This window comes from Python bivittatus, unplaced genomic scaffold (genome assembly GCF_059951505.1).
Source record: "Python bivittatus isolate LINGU-HERP-01145 unplaced genomic scaffold, Pbiv_v1 ctg000670_np1212, whole genome shotgun sequence".
Lineage (NCBI taxonomy): Eukaryota > Metazoa > Chordata > Lepidosauria > Squamata > Pythonidae > Python > Python bivittatus.
In genome coordinates this window covers 11,369,638-11,382,341 of record NW_028277094.1, presented here as the reverse complement: position 1 = coordinate 11,382,341, position 12,704 = coordinate 11,369,638, and the positions used below count along the sequence as shown (strand labels likewise).

The window sequence follows — 12,704 nt, the reverse complement described above, 5'->3', positions numbered from 1 at the left end:
CTGCAAAAGAGGCCCCGCTTTGAGGGACACAGCTGGTGGAGGGAAGCCCTTGGGCGCCACCCTTGGTCCTGGGTCCAGCGCGGGCTGGAGAAGAGGCGAGGCACAAGAAAAGGCGAGGGGGGCCAGGCCAGGATACCTCCTTGGCACCCAAAATGTTGGGTTCCATGTTCAGCGTTTCTGCTTAAAACAGGGACTGGCAACCTCCCATCCATTGGGGCTGTCCAGATTTCTTGGGACTTGGAGGACTATCTGAGTGTGGCCCAATGCACCTTTGATAAGGCTGAAGGCCGTGTTTCTCACCCTTGGCCACTTGAAGATGTGCGGACTTCAACTCCCAGAATTCCCCAGCCAGCCATTCCCCAGTCCGCACATCTTCAAGTGGCCAAGGGTGAGAAACACCGGCTTAAGGATGTTGAAACTGAGAAAGAGAGAAAGGAAGCTGCCAGAATCGGCATTTCTGCTCCCCACACAGCTCCAGAGGTTGTCCACCCCCACCTGAGAAGGATCAGATGTTCAAGGGGACATCTGCAAAGTTGCATCCAGATCATGACCCCCCACCAAGAATCTTATGGTGGAGCATCCCCAAGACGCAAAGGACAAGGAGGTGGCACAGATATCCGAAATGAGACCCAAGGCAGCTTCTCCCAATATTCACCCATAAAAACAGAGCAATTTCTAATTTGCCAGGGTCTCCAGTTCCCATCTATTTTAATTATGTTCATAAATACATAAACATGCTTCCTGAAGCCACGAGGAAAAATAAAAGAAGGGGAAGGAAAAGTAGGCCTTGCAAAATTGCACTTCAGAATGTTGTTAAAATTAATCCCTTGGCAAAGGAAGGAACCCTTAAATGGTCACCGAGAGTAAAGCAATTGCCTGGAGCAGGTTCCTACAGTTTGCAGAGTTCCACGCCGGCGTTTTTTGCTATCAAGAGAGCAACTTATGGTCCTGAAATAATTACAAGCCGAAAACTCAATTACCCAGCAAACCGGAAGACCTGAAAACTGCCGTGCTGAGCGAGGGAAGAAAAAAAGAGGGTGACCAGAAGGATCATCAGTTGCACCAACTCCAAAAGGAGCGTGTAATGCTACCGACAAAGCCTCAATCCAAGCGCCCCACGGCGCCCTCGTTTTGACTTCGGATTCCTTCAACGTGCACTCCAAGAATCGTATGTCGTGGCACCAAAACATTCATGGCTGAATCTTTTTATTACCACGCTTATAACTTCTCCAAGACTGCACCTTACACTGAATCCTTTTGGAGAGGAGGAACTAATTCCAAGGCACACAGCAATTTCCAAGCTGACCCTCACACTTAGCCTTGGGGGATACACTACAAAAACCAATTGATGGAACCAGGATTAAAACCAAATTTGGGTTGTGGGGGGGTTGCCTTTAAGTCAGTGTTGACTCCTGGCAACTGCCTGGACAAGTCCCAGAATTTTTCTTGGCAATGGTTTTGGAAGTGATTTGCCCTGGCCTCCTCCTTCCTAGGGCTGAGAGAGAGGGACTGGCCCAAGGTCTTCCAGTTTATTGACTTTTAATTAAATTAAATATACAGTAGTTGGACAACAATTCTCCAGGAATCTCTTTCTTCTCCTGTAACATTAACAATAACTTGATAAAAACTTCTGGAGGCTGGTGGGAAACCCACTCAACTTTTCTAGAGATATTTAGGGGTCTATCATACGAGCAGAGAAACGTCCTCCATGGCATTTGGCTGGTTGCAAGGAAGGTATCTGTCCAAATGGGGCTTTCCAATCTCTCTCACGGGCTGAGAAAATCTCACTTCGGTTTTTTTATCTAATCATGGTATGAACCAGAAGAACAGAGCGCAGCATCTTTAATTCAGTGCTGGCAGACTGAGCTAAGGAAGAATTGATCAAGGCAAGAGTTCAAAAGCACTGATCTCTCCACGCATGCGAGAGCTGAGAAAGTGAAAGGGAGGACGACCCAAGGACCACTTTCTTATTTTTTCCAGCCCAAAAGAACATTGGAAGAAATCCTGCCTCCCACCTGGTCATACGACCCAGAGCAAAGCTCTTTGGAAAGGCTTGGGGAGAATTCCAGAAGCCCGTCTTTGCAACGTTCTGCTTCTCTTGTCTTATTTCTGTCTGCGACATGAGAAACGAAAAAACAAGGGCACAACCCTCTTAAACCAGGTGCCTGCAGAAGACTTTACTTCTCACAACCAGCACAACCACCAGGACTTTGGGAACCGGTGCCACGCAACTGCCAGGTGGGGGAACCGCAAAAAAGCCAAGCTTGCGCCAAGGGGGTTCTTGGAAATACGACCTCTTCTCTTTCAGAGGCCCGACCATAAAAAATCTCCACCAAGACACATTTGCTTAGCGCCCAACATCTCTCCAAGCTGCCACATCAAAGTCTTAATTTGTCAATATTAGGGGATTATGAAGGGGATGATCTTATTAATTTTGCGCAACAATAGCCTAATGATTGCTCACTACCCAATTCCAGCTTCCCAGATAATTTAATTAAACTAGGCTAGATGTATGCTGCTTCTGTACGTTCTTCATTATATTGATAAGACGATTAAGTAAGCGTTTTAAAAAATTAAAGGGTTTTCATTTTCATGGATTGTTTTGTTTTTCTGTGCATTTGTAGTTCTTTGCTGACAGATTTGGTTCCAAGTGGCCTGGTTATCCTCATGCGTGTTCTTCTAAAGGGGATTTTAGCTGACCGCTGTCCCCCGCTAAATTCCATAAATCTGCTTGAACCTGGAAGGATTCAGGCTGGGATGACAATCATCAGCGAATAGCCAGTGTTTTCCTCCAGCAGAATTTGCAGAGGGATAAGGGAGTCACATTCATTTTCTACTTGGTGGCTAAGTGGAGCCTTCCACACTTCTCCAGTCTTTAAAAAATCTGAAATACCGGCAGCCAGGCATGGAGGTGCCCTTTGCAAAGCCGCCCCCCCCCCGACACCTTCTCTGACATTATCTAGAATTACTCTGCAACTCTGCTGGGAAATCCCACTTGAATTCAAGAGAAAATTTCATCTCTGCCTCACCTGGCCATTTTTCTACAGGGTTTCTTTTTTAAGAAAACCTGGGGGGTCGTGGGGGAGAAGAGCCTGCCTCGCCAAAGTGGCCCTAGCAAAAGACAATTTTTGAGTATCCGTACAGAGGTTAGACTGAAATAAATGAGAGAGAGAGAGACGCACCGGGGTTTCGCACCATGGATATGGCAAGGTTAAAAAGGTACGTTCTCCATAATAGAGGCCCGTCCTCAAAGGGCAAGTCTCGACTGGAGAACTTAATAAAGGCAGAATCTGTAGTGCAAGGATGGGCATATTCTGGGTGGACTTTATTCATTTATCATACTGATATAGCCGCTCCTCTCACACAAAGTGACTCTGGCCACAAACTGATGAATAAGGTCATACTGAAATCCAAAGCAGGACCAATTCATCGGCGCTTCTAGGAAGACGCACCTTGACCCTCCGTTTCCAATGCGGGAGCTTCTCCTTCTGGGAGACCATCGTGGAGAGATGTGCGGGCCACCATTTCAGGCCAGAAGGGAGCACCTCTGGGGCTCTTTTCCACCAATTCCAGACTGGAAGGAAGTTCTCCGTGCTGCCCGTTGACCGGAGAGCCCCCCACTCTGCTCATTTTCATCAAGGAACACAGAGACCCAAACCACCCCATTCACAACCCGAAACCCGCATTCGCAAGCGGTGGGTCCTCCCCAGGGCCATTTCCGCTTCCCGCCGACCAAACGCCAGCCGCCCGCTCTGCAGTTGATCGACGGCTCTTGCGTGGCGACCAAGGAGGGTGGCTGTCAACGGCAGGTGAAGGAAGGGAGCAAAACATCAGACTGTTGCTCTGCCACGACAGACGGAGTAAGGCGGCAGCGGAGCCCCAGCAAGCAATAAACGGGAAGCCGAGCCGCCTTTCACGATGACACTTCCCTGATTACAGAGAATTTATGTAGCCAGTTCTGGAAAGGAGACGATCATCAACGTATAATGACTCTACAGAGATCTCCAGAATGAGCCCGTTCGAAGAGAGATATACGCAGCCAGCCATTCTTTTCATGAGGGCTATATATTATTATATCTGTGGGCAAACAGGGACCCCACCAACATGCACCCAGCAAGGAGAGCAGATAAACGCAACGTATAAATAACCAATCTGAAAATATTTCTCATTGCCGGACCGTTTGGTCAGGACGTATTTGCAGAACGCCGGGTGCGGAGGTGCCTGTCACAACAACCCCGAAAATCCCCTCCACGGGACTCCCTGGTTATGCCCGCGAACAAAAGTCTTGACTACCGCAATGCATGAGTTTGTAGGGCGTCCCTGGGAGGCGTTTGGAAACGTCCCAGTTCAACATTCACAGCGAGACTGTAAACGGGAGCCTGCTGATTTTGAAAGTTCTTTGTTGGTGTCAAAAGTTGCTTTGGGGATCAATGCAAGAGTTTGGCTCTAACCTCTTTCAGGAGGAGGAACTGCGGTCTTCCAGATGTTTCAGAGTCACTCCTTGCAGCAGCCTTGGACAGCCCGGCCAACAGTGGTTGAGCTGAGCAACATCTGGACAGCAATAATTCCATCACTCATGACAAGTTAATCTGGGAGTTGCTGAGCATCTAAATCAGTGTTTCTGAACCTTGGCCACTTGAAGATGTGTGGACTTCAACTCCCAGAATTCCCCAGCCAGCATGGCTGGCTGGGGAATTCTGGGAGTTGAAGTCCACACATCTTCAAGTGGCCAAGGTTCAGAAACACTGTTCTCAATGCTTGCCTTCTCTTCTAAAAACTGGTCCTCCTTCTTGACTTCTAGGCCACATCTGCCTCTCCAAATCAGATTTCAGAACACCAGACAGATGTGTTTTGATAGAGACACTCTCCCTCCCACTACAAGTCTGCCATCAATTTTACTCCCAAAACAGAAAAAAAAAAATCACCTATTTTTCTGACTTTTATGCTGAAGCTCTTTCTGTTTTGCTTGGCATATCTATTGTCTAGATAAGATACAGAACCACATCCTGGTTTGTAAACACCACTTAATTACAAGTTTAGACCTCTTTCCCCAAACTGACGCCCTCCAAATGGATACTCCATCCAGATGTGATAGACTATCATTCTCCCCATTCCCTTGGCTGGGAATTTTGGAAATGGTAGCCCCAACACTTTTGTAGCCCCAACCCACCTTGACAGCTGCTGTAGGGATTCAGATGTTAGCATTTAGCCACGGTTACGTTGTAGGCAGATGGAAATACAGTATCTAGCAGAGACAGCACTGCATCTTAAATTTCCCCATCCTTTGCTGTTTTTCGTTATCTTTGAACAGCCCATTTGTAATTCTCCAAATGAGTCTGCTTAAGCCTACTTCAAAAGAACTTTCAGGTTTCGCACACCTATCCCTGTGTGCCAACTGCATTATCTCTGGCACAGGCAGGCTTTTCCTTAAAAAAAATAAATAATAAAACAGTGTAATAATTTTCGCAAGAATAACTCATCTCCTTTTTTCCTCCTTTGAGGGAGACACAGGGAAAATGTATGCAAGCTTTACCTTTGGTTTAATTTTTAAATAAAAATGTACATCTAATGTAGCATTTTAGCATTTAAATTCCAAGGAAAGCCCAAGTACATAAACAGGGCATAAACAGAAGTGAGACTTCTGCAGCACAGAAATCCACCTTAGGGCACATGCCAGGCTGTTTGTTCAGCTGGTCCAGCCCTTCCCAAACTGGACCCTTCCAAATCGGCCGGACTACGAGCCCCATCCATTGCAGACAGAAACCCACCAGGCTATAGAGCTGCATTGCTCTTGTAAAGCACATCATCAATAATGCTGCTGCACGAAGGCAATTCCAGCTGAGCCAGAAAGCCTTCCTCCGAGGCAGATGTTCCGCCAGAGGGAGGTGACCCTCCTGAGGTTTATTCATTCAGTTCAGACCCCAAAGCTTACAAAGGGATCTCCTTGCACTTTAGTTCAATAACTACCGCTCGGTAAGGGAGTTCAAAGTTCCCCCAGTGAATTTCTAGGGGTGAGGGTCACCCTGACCCTCCTTGGTTACCGCCCAACAGTTTCACATCACCACGTTTCAGCAATGTGAGCCAGCATGGGGTAGTATCTTTGCCCGCTGACCTTGGCTCACTCAAGGACAAAACATTCTTTGCAACTGCTGATTTCTCGAGGGAGGGTCCAGACCCCACCGAGAAACTGTGGCACGCTGACCGCTGAATGAGGAGCTTGCTCTTCTGAGCATGCGACAAGAAGACTAAGCGTCCATAGGTCACCCCTGGTGCCCTGCTTAACCATTAACCCGGTCTTTTATTTCTGACCCGGCTGAACCCCAATTACAGGCGCATTTGGGGTTCTGAAAATGCCTGGCATTTGCAAGACAGTCTTTCCGTTTTTATTTTGTTATGTCAGAAATCAAGTCTTCAGCCCTCAAAGAAACGTACTGCTTTTAGACTCATCGACAGAGGCTCAAACGGCAGACGAGCATTTCCATCAACAATAGCAAGGAAAATGTCCAGCGAGCCTCGCAGGGCCCCACTGCCCCGCAGTTCACTCCCTTCCACCTACTGGATTTTGAAATAAGGATGAAATTCTGCAGGGGGGGGCTCTGCAGACCACCCCCCTCCCACATGCTGCCAATCCAGATTCCCCAAGCGTTTGCCAAGGCCAATGTCACGCAGCTTGTGGAGGAAACAACATTCCTGAAAAGCTGTGTTTCTCTACAAACGCCTACCGAGGAAGAAAGCGAATAAAAAATATCTCCATCATCGTGGGAAGCATTTCTAGAAACCTAACAGAGCTGTTCCTATTTTCCCTCCCATCACCAGCATCTTCCTACTAGCAGATGGGAGAAACAGAAACCTCACGTATTCCCATCCAGCCACCTCAGCTCAGACAACGAAACGAAACAAATCCAGGCCACTCTACTTTTTTTCCAGAAAAGATCTCCTGAAAGGCAGCCGTTTTGCGAAGGGAAAAAAGTATACTAAGGGTGGGGTTTGATGAAACCTCGACCAATACACTTCCTGGCCCAGGCAAAATTCTTCCAACAGAAGTCAAAAGGATGCCTCCAAGCGCCACAGCAGGAAGTGGTATTCTGAGATAGAGTGCCACTGAGCCTGGAGGCTCTACCACATTATCTCCCAGCTTCTCCTCAGGTACACCAATTCCCAACTCGGTATCTCATACAATCCAGGTACTTTGGCTGTAGTGAGCAGGTTGAAGATTCAGTCCAACGAAGCAAGACACACAGGCTCTCTCCCACCCCATCCCAAACTGGGAGTCCCAAGAGCAAGATCAGATTGTTGGCAGACGGGAAGGAACACGAGGTGGGGTCGGTAACCCTAACACGCTGTCTTGGCTCACGGGCTCTCTGCTGACTCCAGAACAGACTCGCAAGGTCGATGGTGAAGCTATTCCCATATTGCAAAGGAGACATTCAGGCTTCAGGGGGTCCGTCTGCAACCTCGGCGCTTGCCTGTTTTGGCTGCCAATAACCAGGGAAGATCAAAGAGAAAGGGAGGATTCCTCATTTCTGAGAGCCCACCTCCCAAACAGCACTGAAGGGGTTAATTCCCAGGTGCTTCTTCAGCTGTGGACCAACAAGCATTATTTCTAAACAAGTGTGTTATTTTCTGGGCAGCTGGGCCAAAAGGCATCTGACTGGTACAGACCAGTGTTTCTCAACCTTGGCGGCTTTCAGAGGGGTGGACTCCAACTCCCAGAATTCCCCAGCCAGCATGGCTGGCTGGGGAATTCTGGGAGTTGGAGTCCACCCCTCTGAAAGCCGCCAAGGTTGAGAAACACTGGTCTAGTAGCACAGTCTTTAAGCTGGTTACCCAGCCATAAGTGCCATTGCACACTTACACAAGTACATGCAGGACTGGCGCAGGATCCTACAGATTTAACTGGAGGTAAAGTCAAATTCCTCCCCAAATCTCCCTCCGGCCAGGATGCTGATGGAGTGCTTCCATATTCCAGGGCAATCTATCTGCAAGCCCCAGAGGCTGTAGGGAAGAACCAAGAAACGCCCATCCTGCCAGACCCGGGGAAGACTCCGAAGCCCCGGGGCGGCCACGCGCGCCGCACCCGCAGAGGGACTCGCTCCATCTTCCGGGCTGCATTCACACGACCCAGGATGCTCGACGAACCCGTGGCTCGGTTTAACTCGAGAGGCTGCCCGGCCACGCCGGGGCTGCCTCCTCCCTCCAGCCCTTCCCGTCCCCACCCCAGCCCAGCCCCGGCCGCGCGCGCGGAACACGGGAAGAAGGAACCACGAGCGAGCTGAGCGTCCCCCGACGGCTGCCCACGACGCCGGCCGGCCAGCTTCTGCGTCCACGCGAGGGACGAAGGGGAAACCGCGGCTCAGTTACCCGGCCGGGGGAGGGGGCGGGAAGCGAGCCGGCCCCTTACAATCAGCCCGGGCGCATCTCCAAGACTGCGCTCCCGCGCTGGGCTGAACCACAAAGGCGCTAGTCCTCGTGAGAAGAAGGAAGGAAGGAAGGAAGGAAGGAAGGAAGGAAGGAAGGAAGGAAGGAAGGAAGGAAGGAAGGAAGGAAACGCGCCATCCCCGGCGGGACCGAAGCAGCCACCTCGCGGCTCCGCGTCCAGCGGGCGGCCCTCCGTGTAGATGCGCCGCGCCGCCTTCCGCAGGGAGGGCAGCGCCGCCGGCTCCCCCCGCCGCCCGGTCCGCTCGGCCGGCTTACCTGCCCCGGGGCTCTCGAGCACCCCCCTGGCGCCGGGCTGCAGCGCCTGGAAGGCGGCGCGGACGCGCTGGCAGGTGGGCTCCGCCCGGACGCCGAGCAGGGCGGCGGCGGCGGCGGCGGCCGCCAGGAGGGCGCAGAGGCGCCAGGAGGGCGCGGGGGCTCCGCCGTCGGTCATCGCGGCCTCGCGGCAGCCGGGCGCATCCCACGCCGGGCGGGTCGAGCCGGAGCCGCCGCCGCCGCCGCCGCCGCAGGAGCAGGCGAGAGACTGGCCCCGCCGCCGCTCCGAAGCGCAGGGACGCGCGAGCACAGGCGGCGGCGGCGGCGGCGATTGGCCGGGCCGCCCCCCGCCGCCGCCGCCGCCGCCCTGACTGGCTCCCCGCAAACTTTCCTCGCTCTTCATTGGCTCCGGAGGGCGCGGCGGGGGTGGGCGCGGGGTGGGCGGACGCCCCGCCGGGACTGGCGAGGTCCGGGCTCCCGCTCGTCGCCCGGCCGCGGACTGTCCCGGCCCGGAGGTGCTCCCGGGCGCGCGCAGAGGCTTCGGGGCTGACTCGCGCGTGGGGACGGGCCGCAGCTGCCTCGCCTCGAGGGCAGCCTGGAGAAGGACGACGGGGCGGGCGGGCGGGCGGGCTCCGGCTCCGGGGCGCCCGAAGAAGGGTCTCGCCCTTCTCTGACGCGCTGCAGGACGCGGGCTTGTAAGGCAGGCTCGCAGGGCGGCTGTGGAGTCATTTAGGGGGTCAGGCTTCCCGACCAACAGACCTGACTAAAAGGCAGGAGCTCTTGCGAGCTGAGGCTCGGCCCATCCGGTGCCCGCGATGAAGGCGAAGCCGCTCCGATTCCCGATCCCCCCTTGGGGTGACTGCGGCGATCCACCAGCCTGGTTCAATGGGGGTTTTCGCCTCCCCAGGCTGGGGCTGGGGCTGGGGTGGGGACTGGCCCAAGGTCACCCAGGGACCTCCTGCCTGGGGGAGGCCCAGAAGTCTTCCCATTCCAGTCCAGCACCTGCCCAACCTTGGCCCTCTTATTCACACACACACACACTCCTGTTGATACAGCCTGCACTTGCACAGCCCACTTCCCTAATGCTGCTGCCGAGAAAACTACGCAGACATTTCCATGAAGTCACGGGAGTCAAACTTCACGGGAGGTTTGGGATTTTCACGCTTCCAGCTTCCCCCCTGGATTTGTGCACAGAAAGCCTCTCTTCCAGACCCATCTTCCCCAGCCACCCGAGAGCTCCATCTTGCTCACGGAGGAGGCGCTGCCTGGCCTTGGCTGCGGGCTCCGTGTCCCTCGGAAGCCTTTCGTGGTTCCAACGTGGCTTCCTCCACCTGCAGGCTAGAGGGGTCCGGTCCATTCAGTTAGAGGAATAGGAGAACGGGAGAGACTTCAGAAGGGCCTCCGATGATGGATGGATTCTCTCAGGGGTCTCACGGAGCGCCTCCAGCCTTCCAGACTTGTCCAAGGGTTGCTCCAGGTGCATTTTTTAAATGATCGGTGCACCCTCACTTATAAACTGATTTCACACCCACAGACAGCATTAACACCCCGCTGCAGCGCATCGCTTGGAGCCCTGGAGTTAAATATCTTTGTGAAATAACACCACGGATTGCACCGAGATACGTCTCAGAGACATCCCACATGTCTTGCTTCTAGGGAATCAAGCTAAAAAAGGAGCTGTCAGTTCATCCATGAGTGATGGCAACGGCAAGCTATTCTTCATTCTGCTCAACAGCTTGCCCTTTCTTGCTATCAAATAAGCTTCAAGAATTTTAGCATATTCCTCCTATTTCCCCAACGTAGCCCGTCTCTGTTTGGCCTCCTGTCTGTTCACGCAGCGCGCTGTAGTTTGTATTCAAGCGAGGGATGAAATGAAGACAAAACAAGCCGCTTTTGTTGACATTTTCAGAAGTACAGGCAAGCATCCGTCTTCATATTAATACGGGCGGCCTAACTAAAAGTCCGCAGGAATGCAAAAGAGGATGGCTGACAGATGGCAACGGGCAAAACTGCGAGGTGCCCACCTCGGTCCAGCCACTGGCCTAAGCAGCGCGTCCTTCAGAAGAATTGGGGTTACAAGCCCATTTGCCATCCCACAAGTGGTGCAATTGCCTCTGTGCAGAAAACACAGCGGGAACCCGGGCTCCTCTACCAGCTGTGTTTGCACAAACTTTCCCAAGGCTGACTGAATCGTGGTTAACTGAAGTAAACCCAGTTATTGGGGTTTACACAACGTACTCAATTGTAAACTCTGTACAGGGCTGGATTTCCACTACCTGATAGGCTAAAATGAGGTTTGCACTCGTGCAAACACTGCCATCTAGTGGTTCCTCTGCGTCTGGCTTAGAATGTTGCCTGAAAGCAGCAGGCCATGTTTGTAAGCCATGTTTTGTAGCTTAGTGCATCGCGCAAAGTCACTTTGGGTTAGCTGACAAACTCTAGGTAAGATGTGGCTTAGCATGTTGTACAAACGGCACCGAATCCCCTAGATTTCCTGCTTTTCTTTCTCCTTTGACCAATACAGTGTTAACGCCACGGGCATATTATGAACAAAACAGATCCCCCCCTTGAACACTTGTGCAAACATTTAGCAAGGAAAAGGTGAAAAACACCCTCAGAGCAGGATTTGGGGAGAGACATCCAGCGCTGTACACCCTCCCCCCACCCCACGAAAATCAGCCCAAGAGGGATGGATTGACTGCATTTTGGAGCAGCTGACACAACTTGACTAAAACCAGATCCCCCACCATTAAGCTCTGTGGAGGCACTGTAAATCTGTTAATTCAGAGACTAAAATCACTTAAATGCCCCCCTGGCTGATCTGTCACATCACATCCATGATAAGAGATAAGGGGAAAAGTGCATTTTCTTTCTGCCCGAGGTATGCTGAGGTTTCACTTATCTTTAAATGCTACAGGAACACTATGACATCCCCTACGATGGACAGGCGTTCTCTGCCCCATAAAGCAGATGCAGCACATTTGCAAGGAATCTCCTGGAAAATTTCATGCAAAAAGGATGCCTAAAACAGCTGCTCGCTCAGAAGCTGTAGCCACGTTTTGCATTCAAGAGAAACACCCTGCTAGAGATGACCAGTTTGCATTCCCCCTTCCCCCAAAAGCACGTGTGTGGGAAAAGGAGGTGAAATGGTCAGAAGCAGAAAAGTTTATCTGCAGCCCTTGAAAGCAGGAGTGACCCTTTTGAAGCGACTCTGGCAGAAACAAAGATAATGAAGGTGAGCTAGCAATGCGGAGGGAGGGATAAAGGCCCCGCCAGCCTTTCTTTAGAACAGTGTTTTTTCAAACTTGGCAATTTTAAGATGGGTGGACTTCAACTCCCAGATTTCCCCAGCCACCCATGCTGGCTGGGGAATTCTGGGAGTTGAAGTCCACCCACCTTAAAGTTGCCAAGTTTGAGAAACGCTGTTTTAGGGCCTTTAAAAGACGTTTGTTCAGGAGAAACCATGAAATGGTTACTTTTGCAAAATGCCTGGTTCCTAGCTGTAACTAAGCTATCCACAGTTTCTCTGATTTTGACCTGATGTGCCGGGCAAACCCAGCCAACCAACCAGAGTTCAGTGCTACAGGTGAACCCAACCATTCCCATCTTCAGCCACAGAACCCAAGAGTGGACGGGAACCTTGGAGGCTCGCCAGAAGGAACACAAGCAGCTTATTTCACCCACCACACTACTAGAGGTGCGCTGCTTTTCAGGTGACTGTGTCCTGTGAGCCCAGGCAATGTGATGCACAAACCAGGCTTGTTAGCGTAAGCTGTTCTGTGAACCCTTCCCCTTGCAGTCCACACGCCAAACCAGGACTTATACAATATACAAACCCAGCATTAGCTGACCAAAATCCCATCTCCAAACATCAATTGTCACGCTGCTCAGATGATAGAATCCAGGTTTAGAAGGGAAGAGTAATGTGTGTTGGGCAGAGTTTTGGAAAAATGGCATTTCTGGGGGAAATGTGGAATATTGAGGACCAGTTTCTCCGAACAGACAAAGGCTAG

The 12,704-nt window shown here is 51.7% G+C and overlaps 1 protein-coding gene across 1 annotated transcript in view; it reads right to left on the bottom strand.

Moving 5' to 3' along the window:
• The window catches only part of GPC3 (glypican 3), a 105,788-nt gene extending 96,868 nt beyond the window's left edge, over positions 1-8,920 (bottom strand). The window contains exon 1 of the mRNA XM_088151700.1: positions 8,695-8,920. Within this exon, the coding sequence (XP_088007826.1) occupies positions 8,695-8,869 (175 nt within the window). The 5' untranslated portion in view covers positions 8,870-8,920. The remainder of the gene's footprint in view (positions 1-8,694) is intronic.
• Positions 8,921-12,704: the final 3,784 nt, after the last annotated feature.